This window comes from Blennius ocellaris (assembly GCF_963422515.1).
Source record: "Blennius ocellaris genome assembly, chromosome: 9".
NCBI lineage: Eukaryota > Metazoa > Chordata > Actinopteri > Blenniiformes > Blenniidae > Blennius > Blennius ocellaris.
The window spans coordinates 13,664,399-13,691,983 of NC_137658.1; the positions used below are offsets into that span (position 1 = coordinate 13,664,399).

The 27,585-nt window shown below is 41.8% G+C and overlaps 3 protein-coding genes across 4 annotated transcripts; 1 reads left to right on the forward strand and 2 right to left on the reverse strand.

Moving 5' to 3' along the window:
- Positions 1-1,473: 1,473 nt before the first annotated feature.
- Positions 1,474-6,543, reverse strand: thg1l (tRNA-histidine guanylyltransferase 1-like). Its single transcript, XM_080501835.1, has 7 exons — positions 6,533-6,543; positions 5,990-6,196; positions 5,490-5,666; positions 5,235-5,404; positions 5,052-5,140; positions 2,930-3,037; positions 1,474-1,773 (listed from the first exon to the last, which is right to left on the reverse strand). Coding segments are annotated over exons 1-7 (915 nt in total). The 5' UTR covers positions 6,535-6,543; the 3' UTR covers positions 1,474-1,611.
- A 731-nt stretch (positions 6,544-7,274) lies between these two features.
- lsm11 (LSM11, U7 small nuclear RNA associated) lies at positions 7,275-10,232 on the forward strand (the record flags this gene model as incomplete). Its single annotated transcript, XM_080502350.1, has 4 exons — positions 7,275-7,740; positions 8,441-8,580; positions 8,670-8,753; positions 9,898-10,232. 4 exons carry the CDS (start codon positions 7,275-7,277, stop codon positions 10,195-10,197), a joined length of 990 nt encoding a protein of 329 aa, XP_080358476.1. The 3' UTR covers positions 10,198-10,232.
- Positions 10,233-11,628: 1,396 nt separating this feature from the next.
- clint1a (clathrin interactor 1a) lies at positions 11,629-25,425 on the reverse strand. 2 transcript variants are annotated; one of them, XM_080502233.1, is made up of 12 exons: positions 25,293-25,425; positions 21,783-21,887; positions 20,987-21,083; positions 19,046-19,154; positions 18,416-18,580; positions 18,049-18,232; positions 17,689-17,905; positions 17,514-17,604; positions 16,936-17,001; positions 16,120-16,433; positions 14,097-14,307; positions 11,629-13,993 (listed from the first exon to the last, which is right to left on the reverse strand). In XM_080502233.1, exons 1-12 carry the CDS (start codon positions 25,331-25,333, stop codon positions 13,698-13,700), a joined length of 1,896 nt encoding a protein of 631 aa, XP_080358359.1. In that variant the 5' UTR covers positions 25,334-25,425; the 3' UTR covers positions 11,629-13,697. The 2 variants fall into 2 exon arrangements, with proteins under 2 accessions (XP_080358359.1, XP_080358358.1); XM_080502232.1 differs by having other exon boundaries at positions 16,120-16,436.
- Positions 25,426-27,585: the final 2,160 nt, after the last annotated feature.

Genomic DNA, 27,585 nt, shown 5'->3' on the forward strand with positions numbered 1-27,585 from the left:
GTATGTGTCTAATAATTGGGAGTAATTCATTCGCAAAGGAAAACACAGTATAAACAGATCTGTGTGAAAGTTTAAGCAGAAGACTGGAGCACACTAAAGCCCTCTCTTCTATATGCGCTTCATCCAGACTGACGTCACATGGGTGCAGTCGGAGAGAAAGAGATGATCCAACCACCCACCCTGCTTAATCCATTGTAGGTTTGCAGGACGCTGGAGCCAACGCTAACTATGGGCGAGGGTAAGGGCAGAATACACCAGCCCATCCCAGGACAGTCAACAATAGAGGCTTCGTCTCTTGGGGTTCAGTTTATTGATGAAAGATAAAGTTGCTCTCAATTTTAACCGTATTCAGGGTGGAAGTGAAATCTGAGCATGCAAACAAAGTTTACGTTTCAATCTCAAAGCAAACGTTTAAACAGACCAATTGAAGCACAGCTCTGACTTTTTTTTTTCTCTTTCTAATTAACAGGGCTTGTGTTTGGGTGCAGCATGTAAACATAGACCTGCTTTAAATAACTGCACCACTTGCCTCAACACGTCCTGGTTTGTTGGTTTGTCATAAGGCCATATGTTGAGTCACAGTATGCACAGAATCTGGCAATGAGCCAAGTCATCAACGATCTAAACAAACCATCTGCACCAAGAAAGCAGCTCCTAACGCTATTACTGTCGGTCAACTCTATATCAAGTAGTTCATAGAAAGTGATTGCAGTCCCAACTTGAATGCTACATAGAAAGTTTCCTTCTGGTTACATAAAGTACAGTAGATTGCTAGCATGTTTTAAACAAGGTCACGAAACCAAAAATACCTTCACGCAAACAGCACAAAGTAACCGAGCCCACTAAAGTAACAAAATACGGCGGGGTTCTACCACTTCAAGCTCCCAGAAGCCATTCATACTGAGCCGGTCATTTATAAGTGTGATGATAAATATGCCACAGGGCACATGTCAGGAGGATAGAGTGTATACAGGGTGTGTGAGGTATTCTTAGCACTGATGACAGTGCAGGCCCACACATCCATTCATATCTCGAAATGGCGCCCTGGCTACGGGACAAGGCCACTCGCTCCTGCTGAAGATATTGGTTTCTGCTTTACTAGCTGCATGAGATCAACTCTTTCTTCCGACACACTGTAAGTGATATTGAATACTTGGCAAAGACACTTCCTGAAATGTTAAAATTCAAACCTCGTGAACTCTGGAAGGAAGGTGGTCCAGATACAGAGGGACTTCAGCAAGCCAAGAAAAAAAAAAGAAAAAAAAATGATGAAAGAGCAAGTATTGGTAATGTTCGAAATGCCATTTATGATATCAAATTGTAAAAGAGTCTGGGAAATGTAATATGTCTTCATTAAGAGATTCTAAAATCTTCTCTTTCAACATGACGGACATTCTGCATATCAAGCAGAAAACTTCCTACATGATGAGAACACAAGAGGAGGAAAACGTTCCAGCTGTGGGAAAGTATTTGTACAAAGTCAATCATTGGAAGGCTTTGGTGTCAGAAAACCTTTCAAGGTCATGAAGCTTCAGGGGTAATATGTCCGACACAAAGCCAAAGAGAAGCAGCGACTGCTCGGACCAATCAAGTCAGAGAAGTTGGGAGCTGCTAGCAGTTGTCCTCCTCCAGGATGTCTGGGTGTTCCTCCCAGAACTCCTCTCCGATGATGTCGCAGTGGTACGCCTCCACTCGCCTCCTGCTGCGAGTGACGGGAACGTCCTTCTCCTCTTCGTTTGGTCGCTTCATGCGCTTAATGACGGTCTCGTCGCGCTGGAGGGAAGAAAAGGGGAAACGATTCGTATGTGATCAGGGGAGGGTTGCATTCCTGTGTGGAGTTTGCATGTTGCCCCACATTTTCTCCAGACACTCTGGTTCCCTCCGACGTGCTTTTAGTGGTCGTCTCTCTGCACCCAGCGACACAAGTTGGATAAAGTGATATGGAGGATGGAAATATGGGTTTATGGTCAATTCAAGCGAAGGTACTTCCAAAAAACTGCACAGTAAAGAAATCTTATCAAGCTTTGCTACTGTGGAAGCTAAATATCGGGCCCATTCATTTTTAAAACACAAAACATGACCGTCACTGTACTTTGGGCATACTATAAGAGAGACTAGCATTTTGTTACATAAGACATTATTGGTCATTAAATAGCAGTTGTTTTTTTGTTTTTTTAACTCGCCAGGTATGTATTTCAACCTAGCATGCTGTGGAAACTATTTCTCTCACAGAAGAGTGTTTTGCAGGATTTCTACATCTGATGGCATGATGTCCGACGCCTTCATGAAAACAGTCTGGTGTACCAAAGTAATCATATCACGTATTCTGATTAATTTTTAATTCAACCTAAAATACATGTGGGCACCTTATAGCCTGCAGCAAAGTATTAGCAGGATCTGCTCTCAAGAAAGGAGATCAACATGAGTGTTATAAACACCAATATTTGTAAGACTTGATGCGATTTAGAATGACAGTGTTGATACCAACACAGAATTTCTCGATATTTTAGGAAACTATGCAACTGCCAGTGAATTGCACCCAGCATGAAAAATCCATCAGCAATGACTCTCAATCTCTGTGACATTTGAGTGTCACCAATGTTTGCAGGTCATAGCTTCTTTAAAAAGCCTCCCCAAACTAAAAATTACACAAGCCGCATAATTTACATATAAAAGGTGTGAATTTCACCTACATTCAGGTTGTAGCTATATAATCCATGTAAACATTTTTGATGTGAGGGGGAAAGGCCATGTAAAAAATATAGGTCAACACAGCATTTTGCACATTTCCAAATCATATGGAATGACAATGGAACAAATGCAAACAGAGAATCCAACTCTTAAATACTGATCCATGCCAGGCCAGGGCTGTTCATAATGAGTCACTCTGTAATGATTGTGATGATTTATCTCCTTCTCAGCAGTGTACCTTTTCCCAAATGAGTGTGGTGCCCTTCCTGTGGAGGGCGGATTCATTGTTGTAGTTGATGTCAAACTCTGAGAACAGGATCTCATTTTTATCTGCAGCCAGTGTTCCCTGAAAAAGAGGAAACAAAGTAAAGACATATTCACAGGTGGACCGGTGAGCACATTCGTCTCAGTGTCAGAATATCCCGGTGTGCGTCTCGGCTTTGGGGCCTTTCTGTGTGGAGTTTTCATGCTCTCTCTTGGCGTGTGTGGGAATCTTCTTGGCAGTCGAGGTTAATCGATGACATGGAAGGTGGACGGATGGATAGAAATATAGATAAATATCACACAATTAAACAATTCATTCAACACCTGAAGGCTCCACAATACAACCAAATTCGTAAATGTGTCTCCTTTTAGAATTGTGTTTGGCGTTTAATAAAGGAGTGAAGAACCACGACAGCTTAACACCGTCTGAGTGATTCATGTTCTCTATACGTCAATCCAGAATGAACACATCCACCAGCAGTGGGTTGTTTCCTTCTTCGCCCACCAGAGACCAGATGGACTTCCAGAGAACAGCTGCGTCACTCCGTGTCAGCTGCTACAAATAGTGGCGGGCCTGATGTGCTGCAGTGTATTTTTAATACGCAACAATAAATAATTCACAAAGCGGCCACCGGGATGAGGAGGGAACAAACATGGCAGCATTTTTTTTTTTTTTCTGTTGAATTACAAAAAAAGTATGCCAAAAAATGTGCATTAGGTTCTCAGAAGCTCTCAGAATTTATTCAAATGGTTTTCAAACAACCACAGTCGCAGAATTGCAGGACTTTGTGGGAAAGGTGAATAGAAACATCAGTCATTGTTGACTTTATGGCACTGTAAATCACACAGTGCTTGACACCAGGGTCAGACCACTGTTTGCCACACTGTCCTCTGCTGGGAACTCAAAGCTGAGTGTTGTATTGTGAAAAAAGGAGTAGCAACAAACTCTGCTGGGCAAACCGTGTCATGACACCACCTGCTCAATCACACCAAGTATCTTTTTTAGCATCATCATTGAGCCAACAGGTACAGTTTTGAAGCTAATACGCTCAATATTTTTGCTTTCGGGTGACAAAGACCTTAAAAAATTCTGGATGATGAAAATGATTTCAAAGAAACGTAACTTTCATTGGGGGCTCTGGAAATCTTCAGACAGGCACGATAGCAGTAAAAAACTGATGTTAGCCATATCCCAGCAAGTCTTTTTTAGTCTTATTTATGACAATAAATGATGGAGGATAAAACAATACCACACAAAATTCAAATATGGATTTTTATTATCCGTGTTGTATCAACAAAATAAATTGATAAAAAGCTTTAGGGCCATTGAGATGGTCAACTATATTATATAAACCCTTACTAGCCATATCAAATTCTAATTATCAGGAGAGTTATGCTTTATTTTCAATGGATCTCAACAGGTATTTATAATAAGTTATGTGAAAAAATCATGTGGAAGGTCGGTATTCAACCAATAAACTATACTTATCATAATGCAAAGTATTGCTGAGAGTTGCGGGTGGCTGGGAAAGATGCAATGTTGGTCGTGCGTGGGGGGCGGGGGGTTAATCCTCCCACACTTTGAAATATACAGTATGGTATGAAAACACACAGCAAGTAAATACACCAAAACGTCATTTCCAGTGTGTCTTTAATATTGTGTCCAAGTGATAAAATTTATTATATTTGTATGAATTCATTATTTAAAGAAATGTATATGGCATTAAATGGCTGCAGTCATTTAATGTGGGTCTACAGTACGTAATTCATGTGGTTAATGGTTTGGTTGCTCGATCATCAAACTCATTATTTGCTGTAATTTTAAATTTAAGTTAATGATGACAACAAAGTACATGCAGAACACCATATGAATGTCTCTGTGTACAGTAGCTCTACTGTTTAATGGCTGTTATATATTTAACCTATATTACCTCGCATTATGCACATATTTACTTACTAATAATTTATGGTAACTATTGTCTTGTCTTTATTTATTGTATCAATATGAATTCACACACTCATCTAAATAAGGAGCAATACCGATAATTTATTTAAAAGTTAAAATACATGAACTTCATGTTGTGTTTTACTCTCACCTTCAGGCGATCCTCTGCCTGTGCTGTGGTGAGCCCACCTCGTTGTACTAACGTCCAGAACACTGTGTTATACAGGTTATTAACATGACCTGAAGGAGACAAGAACATACACAGAGTTGGTCATAGTATTTCATATCACAAAAGAAATGTCGATGGATGAACTAAATAATAGATTGTACTTACAGTCAGCCTGTCTCCAGCTGAGGTAGTCTTTAAGGTTATGGTTGCTTGGATATAAGATGACACGTCCATCAAAGCTGGGAGGATACAGGAGGGGCTGCTCTCCAAAAAACTCCTTCCAGTAAAACACGTAGGAGGAGGAGAACTGGGAGGCAACGTGGGTCATAAGCTTGCTGCCGAGGAGGAAGCAGACACGTGTGCAAATTTAGATAAAAGACGAAAAATGACACTGGCTTGACGATTTAGAAAAAAAAATACCTGGCTCTTCTTTTAAACCAAGTGGAGCTTCTTCTGAAAACAAAGCTGAACTCATCACTCTGACCATACGCAATGACAATGTCTTCCAGCTCTTCCATGACAGAGCGTCCACTCCTGCTCATCAGTCCCAAAGCCCTGTTGTCATTGGGCTTTGTGAACTTGTGTTGCTCTGCAAACCTGAAACACAAGGTTCAGAATCCTGTTACAACACCATCAATAGCTTTGCAAAATGTATCACTCTACTGATTTACAAGAATGACACATTGTCACAGAAATGTATATGTTCATAAATGATGTTGATAGCGCTGTTTGTAAATCTAAAGCCGTGGTGTATAACCATTGACCAGAAGTCACAGTCCTGCATGTTCCAAGTGCCTTCTTGATTAAACACACTTGAATCTAATGATTACGTCCTAAACCAGGATTGCACACGCCAGGTATGTAACACAGGTTGGGGGAATGTTTGGGGGCGGGGCAGTAGAGTCAAGGGACAAACTCACTTGTGGAAGTTGCGACCATCCAGTCTCACCACTATGTAGCAGTTACGTAGACAAGTGTCATCCGTCTCGAAGTTGCGGACGTACTCGAACTTACTCTTGGCCATGTTGCTGGAACTACTGGTGAAAAGACGTGTCAAGAGTGGGACGACACAAGACCGAACACGTCCTTGAAATCTGCAGGACTGTGAAATCAGCATGGAGATGCTCCTGGAAACAAAAGGACAAATAACACATGTAAACAAATCAATTACCGGAGTTACAATTCCAGCCACAATTGCTTTAAACAGGAAAAGATATATTCAAAACGTGATGGAGATCGTTAGTAATTAGCGTTATCCCATTGTTTCCATAAGTTAACTAACACATGGATGTCCTGCAGGTTGTCTGTCCTCGGCAAGAAATTGTTAGTAAGCCTGTTGTAAACACGTTCACTTCCGCTACTGAGTTCCGTCTAACTACACTAAAGCTAGCATTTGGGGTTGTAAGATACACGAAATACGCTACAAACTGATAGCGATGTTTAATCTCTGTGAAATGACTCACATGGGTTTGTATACAGTCCGTCAGTGAATTCTGTCGTAGGTGGACTCAAACACCACGTAGAAAGGTTCCGCTGCACAAACGTGGTACAAGTGAGTTGAAAAATATACACAAAAATCCGACATTGCTTTTTGAATACATTAAACCCTTTATTTAATATGGACTGAGTTGTTTGATCATTTAGAGAGCTATTCGTGGACGTTATCGTATGCCGTAATGAGAGCTCTGACGCCACCGTGTGGTGAGAGGACAAAGTTAAGGAACGACCTTTATGGGGACCAAGAGGTTATGGGACTGGTAGTCCAAGTATGTTCTTTTGAGTTTTTGAGCGATATGTTTAGTTTGATTTAAAATAATTCTGGAAACAATGGAACAACTTCTCGAAGTGTTATTTTATTTTATTTTGTGTGTGTGTGTGGATTGTTTGGCGTTATAGTTGATGCACCGGGGCCAGTGTTTCGGATTAGTTGGCGTTCCTGTTAACTGGTGGCCGACTTCCTTTAGCGTCACTTGGTGCGGCGAGGAAGAACAGATGTTTAAAAACATGGCAGAAATCTGTCGCTGCCGTGGCAAACACAATTTAACCGCGTTCAAAATAAAGTGTTGAAGTGTCCTATCTTTTGTGAGCCACTATCCTCGTTTGACGAGACAGGCGTGTGAGCAACTCGGTCACTCGTTAACTGGGAAACCAGTAAATCCGAAACACCTCCAATTTCCCATAATTCCTTGTGCGCTTGTTTTGAACATGGAGGAGAGGGAAAGAGAGAGTGCAAAACCAGACAGTAAACAGGGGGCGTCTGCTCCAAGTTCGAGTACGACAATTGCCCGGGGGCACGAAGCAAGGGCTGCGAGCAAAGATGAGGATGGCGGAGCAGGAAAAACCGACGTGTGCTCGGAGAAGTTCGACCCGCTCCTGGCCCTGTACTCCCCGGCCGTGCCGCTGCCTTTCCCCGGCATCAAGTGCTTCAACAACGTGGCGGAGTACGAGGGCTTCCTGAAGGGCGGCCGGGGCCGAGCCAAAGCCGAGAATGTGGAGAAAAGACAGAGGAAGGCAATGAAAGGGGTGGTGGACCCGGAGCGCATCGAGAGGCTGAAGAAGCTGATGGTGAACAACCCGGCGGGGCAGGAAGAGGAAGGAGGAGAGGGCAGCAGCACGGCGCCGAGGAGGAGGAGGCAGAGAGCCGAGAAGAATGTCCTGACCAGGATGACCCGTAGGTCCTCTTCCAAACACTGAACGGCACGATCTGGGGATGGTTGGAGGTTTTTTTTAGAGGAAAATAAGCTCAGTTTAAAATCATACTACTATATCTTATCTGGACACTTTTACAGACACATGCCAACAATGTAGGGGGATAGTTAAAAGAGAAAAGCACAAGACAGAGCAATAAACAATGAAGTTAATATCATACATCCAGCAAATGCACACAAAATGTAGACTTTATGAGGGCAAGAAGCAAAGATGAGAAGAATGAGCCTGTCAGTGTAACCATGATGGGGAAACTACGTCTATTTATATGGAGGAAAGCTGCACGGCCCACGATATTGTTGTGAAGTATGGTGGTCGTCTTGCCATCAGTCATGATTGTCAGTGCAGGCTGAGAGTAAGCCTGGCAGTCTACACTGAGGGCAAAGTGAAGCTATAATACATATATCTCAGTAAGCACATGACAAACATATAAATCATATCTTGCATGCACAAAGAAAATTCATTGCACACACACACACAATTAGCTAATCATTTGTCAAAGAACTCAGAAAGGAGCCATTGTTTCCTCACGCTTGTTTCAGTCAAAACTTAAACAATTCTTGTCCATGTGTTTGTTGCAGACATCGTTTGCGCTCCTTCTCAGTCTTTGTTGGACCCACAAGTTGTTGCGACAGCTTTTTAACCCGCGTGTCAACTGTCTCCAGTCTGTAAAGGAAGTCCTTTGGGGGAGCTGCACCGCTGCGTCCAGGAGAGGATCAGGGTCCGAGTTTACATCCGGACCTTCAAAGGTCTGAGAGGAGTGTGCTCCGGCTTCGTGGTGGCCTTCGACAAGTTCTGGAACATGGCGAGTGACCGCGCTCCAGCTGCTAAAATGGCCAATCTGAGCTGATTAAAACACGCGCCTGTAACAATGCTAATGTCTCCTCACGGCAGGCGATGGTGGACGTTGATGAAACTTACAAAGAGCCTGTGTTTGGAGAGGAATTCTACCACGAGAAGGCCCTCACAGTGTCACGGGTATGTGAGGGTTTTTAATGTTACCAGAGAGAAGAAACCCATTTTTAGAAGCGCCATTTGAAGAAAGCAGTCTCCAGTATATAACAAGCTCTGCAATGAACGCATTTTTACAGGTTTTTTTTTTTTAATTGTCATTATTTCGTCAAACTCAGCTTGCTCAGCATGTTTTCAAAAACACTTGTTTCCTACAGCTGCTTCACAATAAGGCTCTTCTCTTGTCCCAATTAAATGCTTTTGAGGTATAAAGACTTCACTCATACTGCACATTTTGACACTGAGTTACATTCACACTGATAAAGACAGCTGCCACGCAGGGCGCCCGACCTCCATTGGGAACAATTCGAGGTTTAGTGTCTTGCCCAAGAACACTCTGACATATGGACGAGGCGGATTGAACCTCGGAAGATGACTTGTTATATCATTCAGCTGGAGAACGGTGATTACCTCATAGAAGGGAATAAATACAGTAAAAATAAATTTGAGAATTTCATTGATCCCTTTAGGACAAGCCCTTCAAGGAAATAAATGTAGCAACACAGTAGAAAAGACACACTAGCGGGCCACAGTGTTAAAATAAAAATAAACACCTTGTCTCGTTGTTACTTATAAACACTATATGGAAGACAATTGGTCGCAAAGTCAAAGCTGTAGTGTGGAGGGAAAAAAGCGCAACAGAAAAAAATTCAGAAAAGAGTTTGACAACACAGAAAACATCTGACGATAAAGTCAACAAATCAAAGTTGTGAGGAGCCAGTAGAGGAAGTGCCTCTCACCATAGTGACAGTAGCCTTTCCTCTGAAGTGTGAGTTGATTTGAAACCTTCTTTTCAAAACAGATTTAATGTTTTTCAGTGGTTTAAAAAGTGACGTACAGTACATTCATTGATCTGGTGCGCATGTCTGATATTCTATAGTCGTGAAAGCAGTGTTGTTGTGTGCCTCTGCCAATCAGGTCCCACACGACAGCATGTTTTTACCTTTTGTTCTGCAAACAACTTCCAGTAGTTGAGGCCCAACGTGAACTGAGGAGCTGCATATAAAGACACAGTATAAGATGAGTGAGGAGGATTCTCAGAGAGGCACTCAATATAATAATAAAAGTCATTGCACATAAGTCGCGATATTGTGTTTGGATTTTTGCACAGCTCTTTGAGAAGCTGAAGCTCCAGGAAAGTGAAGAATCGAGCAAGACGGTGGATTCCCAGGGAAAAGCCGGCCAGCATGTCGATCCGGAGGCTTCTCTCAGAAGCTCGTCTGCCGACGCGAGAGACGGCGGCAGGACGTCCGAGCAGAGCGAAGCCGCTCAGCCCAAGAAAGCCACACAGAAGGGCTCCCGCCACCAACAGGCTCACCTGAAGCCGTACGGGAGGGTCCACACACGCCATGTCAGCCAGCTTTTTATCCGCGGCGAGAGTGTGATCCTGGTGAACCCACAGCCCCTCTGACCTTCACTTTAGATTCAGTTTGCGATGAATCAACCACTGACTGCTGTTATATCACATTGATATGGAGGCTTCTCTCTGTCCACCAGAGAAATGTTCTATTATTTTAATTATTATTCAGGAATAAAGTGTTTCCTTTTGTCTGGTACTCCAGTGTCTTTTTGATCACAGGCCACCAGGTGGCAGCATAAACACGCCGGAGCTGCGTGCGAGGCTATTGTCATCTCAAAGAGCTTGTCCCTTTATGTTGCATTTCCCCGCTAGTTTGAACAGGAATGACAGCGCAGTCTCAGCGGACTTCATAAATGCATTATGAATAATTGAGTTTGTGAAGCTGGAGATTGCAGATGGCACTCAAAAGCTGTCATTTGTCTTGACGTCTCAGATTGCTTTTACTCTTTAATGGGCACATTACCCATAAAAGCACAATTTACTGCATCTCGTAGAAGTTGTAAAGATGTTTTTCTTTTCTTTTTTTTCCTCCTTTTTAAATGACAGGGGTTAGTTTGGATGATGAGTGGCACAGAGCTTCTCCGGCTCCAGAGCTTTATTTTCTTATTTTAGTTTCTTCTAATTTGACAGCGGAAAGATTAATTGACCCTCTTTCTGTATGTTTTACATCATAAATGGGGCATATATTCCATCAGCAGCTACTGTATATACGTATTGTTTCAATTCATATGTTTCAGAATATTATTAGTATAGCCCATTTAACAGTCCTCTCCAGAGAGGGAAAATGGGGTCAATTGTTTTAATGTAAGCTGTGTTTTAGTTGTGTTTGTCACACAAGTGTGTTCCAGCAAACCTTGACAAAACAGGAGAAGGGCACCGCAGTGATTGGAGTGAGGCGAGCCACAATTAGATTATACAATCTGTCTCTTGTGTGTATTACCACAGAGTAATCGGGCCAAGAAACTTCAACAGTTGGAGAATAATTGAAAAAAAAAAAAAATCAGGACAAAGAGGACCAATACTTGTGTTTTTAAGTACTAACAGGTGGAATCCATGGCGTTTGTTTGGTTGTGTTATGATGCACAATCTGATTTATTAAAAATGCAATGGAAACTAATTGAAATGAGAAAATAAGCTTTTGTGCAAAACCAATGAAGTGTTAGGACTTTCTAGATATTCCACATTAAAACCATCTTAGCTGGAGCGCATGCATTTAGTTAGACCATTTTACACTTGTAAGGATTGGCTATGAAATGTTTTTTTGTTGAATTTTTCCTCATTGCACTTATGCATATGTTGATTCACGTGCTCCCGACTCTTCATCATCTTAACCAGCAAAGTTAAAAGTCACACCAGTCGGATGTAATTTCAAATTCAGGCTCTGTGACTTCTCTTCTGCTGCTTGAAGCACTTTTGAACGAGGCTAATGACACCAAATAACACACACCATTAGTAGATTTCAATCAACTGTTTAATGTTGTAGATAAAGAATCTTGATGTGTAAATCAAATCAAAATGGAAATGGTGTAAAATCTTTAACATTTGCATATACTAGTGTTTCAGTAACCATCCCGTTTCAGAAAGGACCAAAATGATTTAGAGTAGAAAACAAAACAAAAAAAAAAAAGGCATACAGCAACTTCTACTGATATATATTAGAAAAAAAAAAACAGCAAACAGATTTTGGTCATTTTAATGTTTGAGACACTGATGCAAGGCTCCTGTGTGTTAGTGCGCTCAGCCTCTCGAGCCCTTGGGAGAGAAGGAAAGCACAAGTTGAATCCTCCCGGGTCTGCCTTCTCCTCTGGTCAGTGAATTATTTATCTTGGATGTTGCCATCCCAAAAAAGGTCAGGCAGCCGAGACTCGATTCTGATTATCAATCACTCATTACGAGGGGCCAGGAGGCCGACGCCGGCAGGCACTTGAACCACTGAAGAGCAATGTCGTGTACCTCGGACACATAAGCTTGCATGGAGCTGAAAAGGAACATTCATGGATGTGCTACCAGACACAAACACACACAAAAACAACCAAAAAAAAAAAAAATCTTCATCCAAACAACAGATCATACTGGGTGTACAACCTGCATCCCAGCTGGTAAAAGTGCTTCTGTACCTGATAAAACACGCGGGGTGAGCACTGACGGCAGTTCTGACAGCGACGACGCTTTCAAGTTTTGCCGTTTTTCCGTGAATGAAGATGGAAAGTGAAAAGGCAGCGTTTACCGAGATGCACTGATGGGACATTTCACAGACGGATGCATTGCGCAACCTTATTAGCAGTATGAAACGGCGGCGTCGGGTCTCGAAGGCCTTTCTGGAGCACGCGCGTTGATCACTGGCCTGACGAGATTTAAAATCAATGGGGGGAAAAAACATAAAGGTGCGGGATGAAAACAGGAGTCGAACAATTAAGAGGATTGCATCTTATTTCTGTACAAACAGTACACTTGGCTTGAGGCACGAGTACAGAAGCTACGCCGCAGCAGCTTTATTTCAAACACTGCAGTCACATTGTCTTTTTTTTTTTCTGTCTCTTTAACGAGGTTAACTGAAGAGGAAAAGGCAAAGGTCTTTCAGGCACTATGTGCTGTAACCAAAAACCCACTGATTATCTCATTTGGATGCAAACTGATTAGAATAATCTTAAGTAAAATATATAGCTATATATACCAATAAGAAAGGCCACAAAGGATGGTCAATTGAAGGACAAATCCCTCAACCAAACAATAGCTCTTACTGCAAACAATTAATTACACCCCCCCCCCCCCCCCCCCCCAACTGCAGCAGTAATATTTGGAGTGTGGACACGTATGTACAAGGAGAAGGTGTCAATGTGCTTTGTTAAAGGTCTTAAATCGCTTGAGGTTTGGTCTGTAGGACACAACTCTTCACACTGTCACTGCCTCTCATTCGTGGACTTCATAACTTATTGGAAGGGCTTCAGATTTCTATTTACAGGTCAAAGGAAGAGCGAGGACAAAAAGAGGTAACTTGACATTCTTCAATGTATGTTAGGAGGTTAAAAAAGGCTGATCGTGTTATCCAAAGTTGTCATTCGGTACAATAATCGAGAACTCCCCCAAAAATAATAATCATTATGCAGCTACATATACTTTTTTTTTTTTTTTTTTTGCCATTCTGGTGATTTTAATCAATCGAGGTTATAAAGCAAATCCCGCCCTGACATTCCCTCCATGGCACACTTCCTTCTTTTCACTGACTCGTCACTAAGCATCAGCAGATAATGTCGGAGTGTCTGTCTGAACAACATCTCAGATCAGACACATCATTGGTTCAAAAACACACTCATTCGCACGCATTCATTTTGATTCATACAACATTATTTTGAGAAAAAAAAAAAAAAAGAGGGGGGGTTGCAGGGTGTTGGTATTATGACAGTTGACATGATTCAAGTACTCTTTGTTTGCAGCTCATAACAATCCTTCACTGATGGACGGACAGAGAGAAAGAGACAGAGAGAGAGAGAGAGCGAGAGAGGGGGAGACTGCCATAGCTCCTTCTCAGAATCTTTGCTGTCCGTGTCCCATCACTTTCCAAAGTTGCCGAAGTCAGCGAAGGCGTCGTGTTTAGGCAGTTGAGCCATGGCAGTGTTCATGCCCATTCCCATCCCCGCAGGCATCCCCATGGTCATACCTCCTTGTGGCATCCCCATGTTCATGCCCATTCCCATCATGCCTTGGTTCGGTGCCATGCCCATGCCCATTGCCATTCCCATGCCAGCTCCAGGGTGCATCATCGGACTAACAGGTGGTCTGACTGTTGTCTGTCCAAGATTCATACTGGAAAATCCCTGGGAGAGCATGTTGGCAGGCACTTGGTTGACTGAAACAAAAAAAAAAACAACAAAAAGTGAACAAAAGAGCCTAATTTTAAGTGACATTTGATTGACAGGTGGCATTTCTGCCCGACCTCCTGTTCATCTCACCTTGTTGGAGGGTGTTGAGACTGGGCTGGCTTTGCTTGGGGGGGTGGGCGCCAGGGCCCAGGAAGTCCAGGCTGATGTTGACCGAGGGGTCACACCAGGTGGAAGGGAGGGACGCTTTGGCTCCTGCTCCATCAGCGGCTGCTCCCTGCTGCACAGGCTGGAGAGGCTGCACAGCTTGAGGTTGGAGGGGACCACCAATGTTCTGGAAGGGCTGATGAACAAAGATCCACGTGAGCACCGGCAGACAGAGATAAGAGGGGGGGGTGAGAACAAGGGAGACTGCCACACACACACACACATATATATATATATACATACATTTATAGTGACAAACATTAAACCTTTAACCTGACCTACTTAACCTTGATGCAGTGAGTGAAGATAGCAAGTGTCTCATTGAGAACAACCTGAACTCATCAGAAGCTTAACATGTAAAGTACAGTAAAAGGGAGAAGTGGGTGTTTTACCACTATAACGAAGAGCAACTTCTTTTTTTTTTTTTTTTTTTTTAAAGTAGGTCAACAGCCTTTTAGCTTGGAAATACAGTGAACATATGCAAGCCTTTGTTGGGTTTTTAATGTTTTTGTAACTCAAATCTCATTCTTCTCATTCTGTGTCAGTAACAGGAGGAGTGGGTGGTTAGTGGGCGGTCTCTGGGGGGCAGCAGCATCTGGTGAGGCTGCGTGTTAACTCTCCACTGTGGTGCCTGTCCTCTTTCAATCACACAGGGTATGTCTCTATCACACGCTTGCCGACTGATGTGGCCGACAAGCAGGGCAAACTGCGAGGCTAAATGATGTGGAACGTGTGGACATTGGTGCATGTTAGCTTAGACAAAATAAAATAACTATCAGAATTGTTTTGAATCCGTACGGCATTTTTAACTAATGAGGTTAGAGCAAACAACAAGCCTGTAGTGATAGATTATGCTGGTTAAAACTGGGTTTGAGTTCAACAGTACCACTCAGAATCGCAGGTCAATTGTCATTAAGATGTACAAATTTAACAGAGAAAAGTGGAACAAGAATCTATCATATCTTTTAACTTTGAATGTTTTCAGTCAGTAAATAATGAATAAATAAATGATAAAGCATCTGGGTGCTTTACTGTTGGAGGAGGCTGCACGCTTACTGTTTGAGTTCAAATCAAAGCTGGCTCTGGCATGTGTGGCTTTACATTGTCATGAATAAATGCTTAATTATTAACCAGTCACTGACTATCTTTCTTTTATGTCATGCACCTTAGTGTGAACGGAAAGACTGCACCTTATCAAGGCAATGAGCTTCAGTTGTTATAGTTTATAAAGTATAACGTTGAGCCAAACTGTTAAAATGCTTCATCCAATGACTTGAAAAGATTGTGTATTACATTATCGTACAGTGATCATTTCTACACAAGTACAACCAACAATGTGTATAAATTACCTGAATAGTGTTCTATGTGCAGAGGCAACAAAAAACCTGTCCTATGTAAATGCCTTAATTAAAAAAAAAAAAAAAAAAAAAAAAAAAAAAAAAAAAGTTAAATATGGTGACTGAGGCAAATCGAGGCATGTGTAGTTATTAAAGGTTTTCATCTTGATTGGCATGTCCTGACTTAAGTCCCCACTGCCCTGATTGACAACATCAATTAAGAACGGTGAGAGCAGCGTGGTTCGTGCGTTAGAGTAAGCACTTTTAAAACTGTCTGAATTTTAAATCAGTGTGACAAGCAAAGGTGGAGCAACACCATTTTCCTGAAAAAAAACACAAGCGGGCTTTCGAAATGTATGTGTATGTGTAAAAAAAATTAATCATAAAAATGCAGAAGTCTTGAATCAACATAAGTGCCATTGATTGTTTTGAATCACGTAATGTTTGTTCATTAAAAACACATCTGTGTTCATGGGAGTGTATAGCTATTGATCTGCACATAGCTTCCAATAGTATTCCATTTATGTCTAATACACACGGCTTGTAATAACATGCATTTCAATGAATTATTAAAATCAGATGCGCGTGTGCTCGAGGGTAATCATGCATACCTGTGACCTCGACTGGGGAAGGACTGTGGCGTTCATGCTCTGTGTGCTGCTCATGCTGAAACTGAGGCTCTGGGAGGAGGTGAGAGACTGAGCTGGTCCCATCAAGTCAAACAGGTCTGCTGAGGTGGGACCGGAGCCTGGAGCTGAGACTGGGGCGGGGGCCGGGGCCGGGGCCGGGGCAGGCTGTGGAGTCGCTGTCATGGCTCCAAAGAGGTCGTTTCCACCGATGTCGACAGTCTTGGCAGACGCTGGCATTTGACCTCCGGGAAAGGCATTCCACTCTCCAAAGTCTCCGTTGGTGCTCGAGGCCGGGGCTGCTGGGACATGTGGAGAGGAAGAGGCAGCGTGAGTGGAAACTCACCAGTCAAAGATTGCACACTGTTAACTATTTAGTAATTTATAATAGATTCAAGAAAGAGCAACCACAGATGCAAATTTGAAACAGTTACCAAAATAGCGAACAGAGCTGAATCTTCTGTGAAGCCAAATTAGCGTCATCCGGGACAGTGTGGATGACCACTGCTAAGTTTGAAAATTTCACTGGCCTGGCTTGTTGTCTCTTTCCTTCTTGCCATCTCTTTCAGCTTCCTCCACCCCCACCAGTGTCTCCCCCTGTCCCTGTCTCCTTGTCATCCATAACAGGAGCTGATGTGTGTCTGTTCTTATTATGCAGAGCAGGTAGCAGGCTCCATATGGCCAGGGTTCCTTCCCTCTGAATATTCTAGCAGTACGGCTGCAACAGGACAGCATACACATGCACGCACCACCACCAAACAACAACAAAAAAAAAAAAAGGACGGAACTCTCGAAACCCACCGGATCCGGAGGACATTCCAGTAGAAGCAGCCGAGGAGGAGAAATCAGCAAACCCACTGATCAGGTCTGCATGGAGACACAAAAACAAACATAGATTTTCAACAACGGTGCTCCAGGTGTCATTCTACCATAGTTAGCATTCCTTCAGTGTCACAAGTGTAGCGAGGGAGGGGTGGAAGCAGTGGATAGGTGGAGGAGACCAAACATCTGCTCTGCACTCCCGCCCCCTCTGCCACTGGGGACTCCTCCAAAAACATCTGGTGCACTTAGTTTCTATACATCAACTCCCTCCCCCTGCTGTCCCTAAAATCTGACACTGGTATCAGCAGCTGGGCACCGTCACTTCCAAGAGGCGAGAATGTGCTCTTAGCTGCTATGAAGTTAAAACAAACAAACAAAAAGTTATTTCTGGGTTTAGTGGCAATTTCGCAGGTACCAGAGCTTTTCACAGAGATGAGTGTTTTACCGAGGGTTATGGTCTTTAGAGTTGGCTGACAAATTAACAAAGAATCGAGTCCTACTTCTTGTTAGCAAAAGAGCAGGTTTTATAAAATGAGATGAAACTGGTTTCACTGTACCTGTGGCAGCAGGCTGACTCGGTGTTGGATCCACCATTAGGAGGTCAGCAAAGCCTGAACTGGTGGGTTGAGGGGCCACTGCTGGCTGGGGCTGAAACCATTATGGTTCATTTAGTAAATGATATCAGGGCTGACCCACACAAACACAAACACAAACACACACGCCTCTCTTCACCTGTTTATTGGCAGTAGTTGGGCTTCCGTCTCCTGTGTAGTGAGCTGCAGCCCCCAGGTCCACTTTCTTGGACGGAACCCCTCTTTTCCGCGTTGCTGTTGTCTCTGTTGCTTGGACAATGTGTACACTCTTGGTAGTAACAGTCTCTTCTTCATCTTTGAACTCTTTTCCACTCTGGCCATTGTGAGATGAGCGACCCCGATCTTCCTCGTTGTCACTGCCGAGAGACCATAAGACCTTTTAAATTTCCCCTTTCTTTTTTTTAATTAAAGAAAAAAAAAAGACTTTAAGAAGCTTATAATAATAAAAAAAAAAAAAAAATTGTAAATATCTTTCTGTAATATGTCAGCTTCGTCATACCTGAACCTATCTGGTGAGTCGTCTCTTTCCTTCTTCCTAAATTGGCTGATGGTATCCGTGATGGTGCTGCCGATTTTGTCGCTGATCTCACCCAATTTTTCACTGAAGGGGAACTGCCCCTTATTACTCTCCCAATCGTCGTCCCACTTTCCCCGGTTTTCGCTGGAGTCATACCGGTCCCCCGCTACAGAAAGAAAGAAGCAAAAAGCATGGGACATTAATGTTCAGCGCTAAATTAATTTAATATATGCAAAATGTCAATAGAATAACAAAACAAACAACTTAACAGTACATGAAGTATTATGTAAGATATGAACTTTCATGAGCCATAAGAATACCAATATTATTTGCTCAGCATAGTACTTACAGTAACTTCTGTATCCCATACTGTCCGAGGATACACCGATGTATTTGTCTTTGTTCTTTTTTGCCTTTTTTCGCTCTTCCCTGAGTCTTTCGTCATCCTGAACAAAGTCCACGATCTCCTTTACCTTCTGACGCACATTCACACCTTGGTCTTTCCCATTTTCATCTGGGTATACGGAGTTGAAAATACAAAAACAAATAAATATATATTGAAGTTACATAGAAACACAAAAGTAGGGGGGGGGGGCGTAATTAATAAATTGAACATCTGTGTAAAACCCAAACTGTTTGTAAACAGCACCCTTCAATATAAACATGGTCGGGAAGTGTGAAAGCCGCTTTTGTGTGTGTGTGTGTGTGTGTGTGTGTGTGTGTGTGTGTGTGTGTGTGTGTGTGTGTGTGTGTGTGTGTGTGTGTGTGTAAAGCCCCTCTGTGGACTAAGCAGCGCTAAGGCCTCCTTCTATTCATTACAGCCCACACTATAACTATTGTTGCTAAAAACTAAATACCACAATCCTGATGTGCAGAGAGCCTCTTAGCTAATCGAAGCAACATGTTTGTGTTTACTAAATCCGTTCAGGTACATAGTGTAGAGATGGTGATAATAAAAGAAATGAGAATGACACCTCACCTACACAGTGGTAGCTTTCTAAAGATCGCAGATCATACAGATGCTCTCTGCTGCTTGTCACAACCCTCTCGGATCCATTCTTGATTAGATGAGCCAGCAGCAGCAAGGACTGTGAAAAAATCAACAGCAGTTGAAGCAAAACAAATTTGATTTCTGTCCCACAAAGTGTGTTTGTCTGATTTAGACCATATTGACACATTCGGTTTTGGATAACTATTTCTGTGGCATAATTTCAATACCTAATTAAACTAAACCTCTGAGAATAAGTTGCGTTATGTGTGAATTCAGTGGGACAACAGGGCTGCTGTCACAGTTACAGTGGGGCAAAAAAGTATTTAGTCAGCCACCAATTGTGCAAGTTCTCCCACTTAAAAAGATGAGGGAGGCCTGTAATTTTCATCATAGGTATACCTCAACTATGAGAGACAGAATGAGAAAAAAAAAATCCAGAAAATCACTGTCTGATTTTTAAAGAATTTATTTGCAAATTATGGTGGGAAATAAGTATTTGGTCACCTACAAACAAGCAAGATTTCTGGCTCTCACAGACCTGTAACTCCTTCTTTAAGAGGCTCCTCTGTCCTCCACTCCTTACCTGTATTAATGGCACCTGTTTGAACTGGTTATCAGTATGAAAGACACCTGTCCACAACCTCAAACAGCCACACTCCAAACTCCACTATGGCCAAGACCAAAGAGCTGTCAAAGGACACCAGAAACAAAATTGTAGACTTGCACCAGGCTGGGAAGACTGAATCTGTAATAGGTAAGCAGCTTGGTGTGAAGAAATCAACTGTGGGAGCAATTATTAGAAAATGGAAGACATACAAGACCACCGATAATCTCCCTCCATCTGGGGCTCCACGTAAGATCTCACCCCGTGGGGTCAAAAAGATCACAAGAACGGTGAGCAAAATTCCCAGAAGCACACGGGGGGACCTAGTGAAGGACCTGCAGAGAGCTGGGACCAAAGTAACAAAGGTACCATCAGTAACACACTACGCCGCCAGGGACTCAAATCCTGCAGTGCCAGACGTGTCCCCCTGCTTCAGCCAGGACATGTCCAGGCCCGTCTGAAGTTTGCTAGAGAGCATTTGGACGATCCAGAAGAGGATTGGGAGAATATCATATGGTCAGATGAAACCAAAATAGAACTTTTTGGTCAAAACTCAACTCGTGGTGTTTGGAGGAGAAAGAATGCTGAGTTGCATCCAAAGAACACCATACCTACTGTGAAGCATGGGGGTGGAAACATCATGCTTTGGGGCTGTTTTTCTGCAAAGGGACCAGGACGACTGATCCGTGTAACGGAAAGAATGAATGGGGCCATGTATCGTGAGATTTTGAATGAAAACCTCCTTCCATCAGCAAGGGCATTGAAGATGAAACGTGGCTGGGTCTTTCAGCATGACAATGATCTCAAACACAACGAAGGAGTGGCTTCGAAAGAAGCATTTCAAGGTCCTGGAGTGGCCTAGCCAGTCTCCAGATCTCAACCCCATAGAAAACCTTTGGGAGGGAGTGGAAAGTCCGTGTCGCCCAGTGACAGCCCCAAAACATCACTGCTCTAGAGGAGATTTGCATGGAGGAATGGGCCAAAATACCAGCAACAGTATGTGAAAACCTTGTGAAGACTTACAGAAGACGTTTGAGCTCTGTCATTGCCAACAAAGGGTATACAACAAAGTATTGAGATGAACTTTTGTTATTGACCAAATACTTATTTTCCACCATAATTTGCAAATAAATTCTTTAAAAATCAGACAATGTGATTTTCTGGATTTTTTTTTCTCATTCTGTCTCTCATAGTTGAGGTATACCTATGATGAAAATTACAGGCCTCCCTCATCTTTTTAAGTGGGACAACTTGCACAATTGATGGCTGACTAAATACTTTTTTGCCCTACTGTATTTGCTTGTAGGAAGAGTTCTGTGGCAGACCTTGTAGACTCTCCTCCAGTTCTTCTTGTTGTCCCTCAGCATGCGAGCCCACAGCATGTTCATCACCTCTGGAAACTGCTCGTACATGAAAGTGGCTCTGTTTATAAAAACATCAACACGGAAAAAATAAAGCAATGCATCATCTTTTTAGTGGCAAAATATTCTTAAAAACATTCAGATTTAAAATAGCAGTCATATGACTGAGACTCCCGAAAGTGACATACGCATGCCACTGTGGCTCTTCAGAGATTCTGGTTTGAGAAATATTTGGGAATCTGAAATATTTTAACTGTGTTACTCTCGATGGTTATATGCAAGAAATTCAGCATTATGAAAACAATGAAAATAGTACAACAAAAATCTAAATCCAACTGAACGTTTTGTGCAACCGAAACCATGTTTGTAGTACTAACAATCATGGAAAAAACAGTCTGCGATATCACATGTAATGTAGCACACTATTAACTGTAAACAATGCTGAAAAGGCAAATCTGGGTATTCAGGGGAACTTGCTGCAACGCGTGTCGTAGATGTTTTAGTCTCCAACATACTGAATATACGAGATATACAAAATGTAGGCCATTTTTCCCTCTTCCAATTTTTTCAACCAGTTATTCATCAATGAGAATACCAGTGAGTCAAGTTCATTCATATAACCACAACTTCACTCATTCTCATGAAACTCATGGGTTTGGAGGTACATTCTCTGAACTACAGCCAAGTCCACTGGAACACATTCATTAGGGTTGCTCTGGTTCACTATTCAGCAGCACATATCATACAACACTGTCCTTACCTAGAGATATCACTCATCAGCTGTCCTGATGGTCCCCAAGGGTCGTCATTGGTGGCCTCTCTTACTTTCGACTCCACCTCAGAGTAGTTCATCACCACATTGGTCCTTTAGAGTCAGACAAAAAGAGACACCCACTCAAAATTCAGTCATCACAAGGTATTCATTTTTGGTTATAAATGTGACTGACAATAATAACAGATGAGAGGTGCTTTCATGTCACCTCCACCCCTGCACTTGTCCTTTGAGAGGCCTCAAGGACAACCGGCAGTGTGTGTGTGTGTGTGTGTGTGTGTGTGTGTGTGTGTGTGTGTGTGTGTGTATGTGCGTGTGTGTGTGTGCGTGTGTGTATATGTGTGTGTGTTGCGAACGTCCTTGTCAAAACAAAACACCAGAGACTAAACAAGCAAATGCAAATCTTCCTCCAACATAAACTTGAATGGCGTTACGTTCGCGAAGCAAAACCGGGTTCGGCAGAGAGGAAGCACTTGCCCGCCAATGTTCAAAGAAACTAATTACTGCAAAGAAAGAAACTCAAATGATAAGAAATCAGCACAAATGATCGCTCTTAATTTTTGGCCAACAGAACTTTTCTCTAAATATTGAGAATACCATACCAAAATAAACCAAACACAGCAATCTACACAGCTATGTGTGCTGCATGATCTCAGAAAATCCACTGAATTATTAACCCAAGCACTAATCATACCACAAAATAAAATTTCAATTTGTTGATTTGCAACAGCCCCTAAAAAATATTTTATTTTATTAAATGGGGTGATCTAAAAATACAGCACTTCTGTTTAATTAATATCTATTAAAATCATTTTTTAGCCAGCACAATATCTGTTCAAGAGACTCTTAGATTTATTTTGACTATTCCTTATTTGTGAATACATATTCATAAAGTAATCTAGTGTACAGGATAAACAGGTTTCCAAGCCATTTTCTGTTTGCCTTAGGGGGAGGGGTGTATCCACTTTCAGTGCATTGTTCCAAAAGTATGTATAATGTAAAAGCCAAGCCTCTTTACATGACCTCAGTATATACTCAATTGTTCCAGAAACCTATTTTTTTTAAATGCTTAAACGTGCCAGCTATAACCAAAATAACACTTTTTCCTATAAGACTGCGAGTTCTGTCCGTCTTCAGCTAAAACATGGTAAGGCAACAACGAAATTTGAATCTTGCACCTCCTCAATTCTTTTTATTGCCACATCATCAAGAGGCTGTAAAGGGCCTGAAAGCGCAGCACTGATTTCATGGTAGGTCTAAGAGCGATCCACCCTGTTTGTGGTTCAACACGCCGGCCTCTGCAGGGTCTGATTACCGCTCTGACAACATACTCTCCTTTGTAAAACATGGCCTAGGCCAAAACAAGTATTTTTAAAATATGCATACCAGGTTTATTTACTCAACTGATGAAAATTGTCCCTTGATTACGCAAAAATTAAATGGTGACAGAGCTCAGGTTTAAAGTAAGGCTTTTGTTTGGATGGGAATATTGTCCAGTGTTTTATGGTTTAGTCAAAGGCAAAAAAAAAGGTTCATACATAGATCAAAATAAGGCAGGATTATGTTTAATTCGAGGATTCATTAAGATGTCACAAGAGAGATTACACTGTGTGATTCTGCTAACAGCTTGTGTTTCGTGTCATTCACACAGGAACTGAAGATGACATGATGCAGTGATGCAACATCTTATCGCCTCACAGAGGTGGCCGAGTTCTTGATATCAGTGAGATCAAACGGAAATTGTGATACTCTCACAATGACAATCTTCCACACACATTTCAACTGCAATAGTACGATGTTTCCATGACAGATTCTCATGTCAAACTACATAATGCTATTGTTTTTAATTATTTGCATTTACAAAATATGTCATGTGTTTAGAATGGGGATTCATAGCATGCTCAGTGTCGCAGTGTATGGTCCAGGAGTTTGGTCAACATAAATTAAACCAAAGAGGTCATCATTATGAAATGACTCAAAGAGTGTTTGTCTCTCACAGTCGCTACCGAATCCAAAGTACAGTCAATATGTAAACAACCTTTATTCCCTTATAGATCTGAGATTCAACCCTGGTATCCTTTCTTTTCATCTCTCCCTCAGCTCAGAGTCCCAGTCAAGACTTCAGTTAACAAAAACAACCCACACCATGAGCGGTCACACTCCAGGGAAACAAGTGCATCCACAGGATTGTATTCTTAGGTGGATTTAAGAACACACCATTGTCTGGCTTTTCAAAATTAACCAGTAAACCTTTGAAGGGAGAAAGAAATTTCACAATGGCTAACCACAGCCCTACAGTACAGAACAATACGGCTGTGTTTAGTCAGCAATATCACGGCCCAAAGCAGAACAGCAGCCACAAAACCCCAAAGTGTTGCACCAGTTTGATGTGAGCTGGTGTTTGGCTTCAGGTGATAATATACAAACCGTGTCAGTTTGCAATCACCATCAACATCAATACAGAAACCCACTGAGCACACAAACCCCAACAACTTGTACTTTGACTCCAAATTATTTAATCATTTCCAAAATGAGTGAGTACACAAACCTAGCTGGAAGACAAGGCGTGACTCACGATAACAAGCTAAACTTCATTCAACTGGAGTTCCTCCAAAAAGTTACAAAACACCATATAAACAGGCCATTGATTAAGTGCTGTGGCTTCCACATTGTATATTATAGTACGCCACCAGAATAAATGTTCTTAAGAATACTGATATATTCAAAATCAAAGTCCACCATGGAAAACATTGCAGCAACAGTCATTAATATATATAGTTGAATATCAATAATAAGAATCAACATGTGCTACTTGAAAAGTTTGACGTGTTTTGGTGTTTGTTGTTTTCACAAGACGGCAAAGAGCTGAAGAAAAACAAACAAATTTGACCTGGAATTTATTGTAATCCAGCCATGTACTGAAACCTCAAGTTAAACAACGATCCAGTTCCTGTAGTGTTAACTCTAACTTAGCTACAAGTGTCATAATGTTTTCAACCAAGACTGAAGCACTTACATGCTCTATGTATTCTACAGAAGAAGAAAAAATAGCATATATGTGTATATTGAAGACAATAACGTCCGTTAAGTGTGAAGTATTGACTCTTGTTTATCCAGGCGAGGAGCTGTCAAACTAGCTTAGCTGGCTCGCTCTGTCGGCTAGCTGCTAGATAATTAGCTCCATGGCTAAGCGGGTTAGCCTGTCCTGTCGGAGAAAGCGCACAAACAACAAGGTTAGTCGTGTTATAACACCACGAATCACACAGCAGACTAAACAAGGACCTAGTCAAAACAGTTGTGCCAAGGACGGGACACTTCAAACTCGAGGCAAACTGTGTTTGTAAAAGTCAGCTAACTAACTTAGCTCGAGCATCCGGGCCAGCTAACTTGTCGAGAGTGACGTGACGTCAAAGTTTTGGGTACGTGTCTCTTTCAAACAGGTGAACTACACACACAAATAACGCGAAACGCACTCCCGCGAAGTTAGGGGATACTTACGCCTTGTCAACGAACTCCCTGACCTTCCACATGTTCAGCATCTTGGCTCTGTGAAAAGGGGCTTAATGCCTCGGCAGAAGCCTTTAACTCCGAGCGAACACCGAAACCAAACCGTGTACTCTGGAAAGTAAACTACTCTTCACCTCTCAAGGCACGAGCACGCAGACGGAGAGGTTGCTACGGGAAGTGCCGTGTGACGTCACTCCACGGCGCAAAGCACTTTGGGACTTGTCGTATTTGAAAACGACCCACGCATGGCGGATGTAAGTACTGAGAGGAGATACAATAAATACAGGGAAAAAAATAATTTATTCAATTATAAAATGATAAAAAAAACATTTTTTGACCAACTTTCTGGGAAAATAAGGGTTTTGGGGCGTTCTTGCGTTGACTAGACAAACTACAAATAATATGGTTCGCTTTTACAGTAAAAAAGATCAGCACTGTCTACTGGCATTGTCATAAATGCCAGTTAATGATCAACACGAAAGTTGCTCTGAAGTGTATTGTAATGTGAGAAGCAGTGTTGACCCAACACGGTAAATATGGGATTTATATTGATCAGTAACTTATCTTTAGCTTGGAACCAAGCATCAATGTCCAACAAATAAAATCAACTATTTCTGAAAAAACTGACAGTGTGTCAAAGGTTTGACTTCAGGATCTTACTTCTTGTCTATAAAGGTCTCGGGCCTAAATACATCTCAGATTTACTTGTACAATATGAAACATCTGGACCCCTGACCCCAGATCATCATGAAGAGGTTTAACTACTACTTAAGTGTTTCAGAGTCAGAGGAAACAAGGTGAAGGAGCTTTGTCTCCTCACCTGTGGATTCAACTTCCTGAACACCAGAGGACTGCTGACACACTTTTTTTTAAATCAAGGCTGAAACAGCAATATTTATTTCATGCTTTCCTTTAATCAATTGATTTTATTCATATTATTACCATTATGTCAAGGAAGTTCCTACTCTTTTACACTATGCGTGTTGCACATGTTGATATAGCAATTATGATGAATTTAGTTCTATTTTGGAGTTTATGAAGTGTCCTCTGATGGATTATTGGAAGCCACACATGGCCCTTCAGCCCCTCTGGAGTGGCTCCCTGAAACGTTCCAAAAAAATAAACGTTTTGTTTTTCATTGATATATTTGCATGCCACACTATTTATCAAAAATGGTGTGATCTCCTTACTAAAATAAGCTACAAAAGCTAAAAATAAATAAATAATATAATATATCTAAATTGTAACTGTGAGAAATCATGAATTCATTCTTCATTTTTGTATATAAAGCAGTTTTATTTCGAGGTCTTTTCTTTTTTTTTTCCAAACAATTAACATGTTTTGTGGCTCCAGACAATTTCTATTTTTTTTTTGAGAAAAATCACAGAAATTAATATTTTTGTCCCAAAGGTTGCAGACTCCTGGTATAATACATTTTTTCTCAACATCCCATTTGTTCCCCCAATTTTATAATCCAACAAAATATGAGCAAACTACACAATTATTCTATTTTACTTTGTATTTGATTCAAATCAATAAGATAGCAAATGACTTCAGTTGAACAAAATGTGTTTATTTCTTTTGTGCATTATTTTCGAATATATTGCTAACGCTGTATTATTAGACCACTATGAATTATGTCTTCATTGTGTCATAGATTGATAAACATGTCATGTTTGGTCTATATTTGCCACAAGTGCTTATTTTTCAGTTTCAATTATTACACTGTATAGTTTACAATTCTAAAGTTTTCTGAAATGGTATATTGAGGGTGATGGTGAGCTGCTGCTGTTCAGATCCTCCCTCTGCCCCCATCTGGTTTCTGCTCATGTGTCAGTATATTTCTTTTTCATTCCAAATTGAAGGGACATCTGAAGGCTTTCACTCTATGCTGCTTTCATACTGCTTTTTGCACCATTGTAAATCCTGTCCATTTTGTCCAAATGTGTTGCAGCTTACCCCAAACTCTCGGCCTCCGTCATAGTCAGCGGGTCACCACCTCGTGTGTTCTCCATCCTTCCTCATCTGGCATTCAGGCATGCTACAATGACCCAGTGATGCTGTGTGACAGGCCAGGCAGGGCACTGGCTGTTTGTGTCAATCCAGATCAATCACTCCCTCTTCTGGACGGACAACGTCATCAACGCCAGGAAAGGTCACCGAGTCTACTCAAGCCAGGCCTGATGTGGCGAGCAGGGAGGTCAGTGTAGCAAGTGAACACCCTTGACTGACTGAGCGTCCTATTAAATATTGACAAAGTCGGCTTAATGTTGAAGGCATACTG

Bases quoted from the DNA above. Each gene is read 5' to 3' on its own strand.
- thg1l (XM_080501835.1), bottom strand. The intron at 5,667-5,989 runs GTGAGTTTGTCC...CTTGTGTTTCAG, and splicing joins GATGGTCGCAACTTCCACAA to GTTTGCAGAGCAACACAAGT. The intron at 1,774-2,929 runs GTACACTGCTGA...TCTTCCCTCCAG, and splicing joins CCACACTCATTTGGGAAAAG to CGCGACGAGACCGTCATTAA.
- clint1a (XM_080502232.1), bottom strand. From the start codon at position 25,333: ATGCTGAACATGTGGAAGGTCAGGGAGTTCGTTGACAAGGC. The intron at 17,002-17,513 runs GTACAGTGAAAC...GTCTCCATGCAG, and splicing joins GAGTCAGCCTGCTGCCACAG to ACCTGATCAGTGGGTTTGCT. The intron at 14,308-16,119 runs GTATGCATGATT...TTTGTTCATCAG, and splicing joins TTCCCCAGTCGAGGTCACAG to CCCTTCCAGAACATTGGTGG.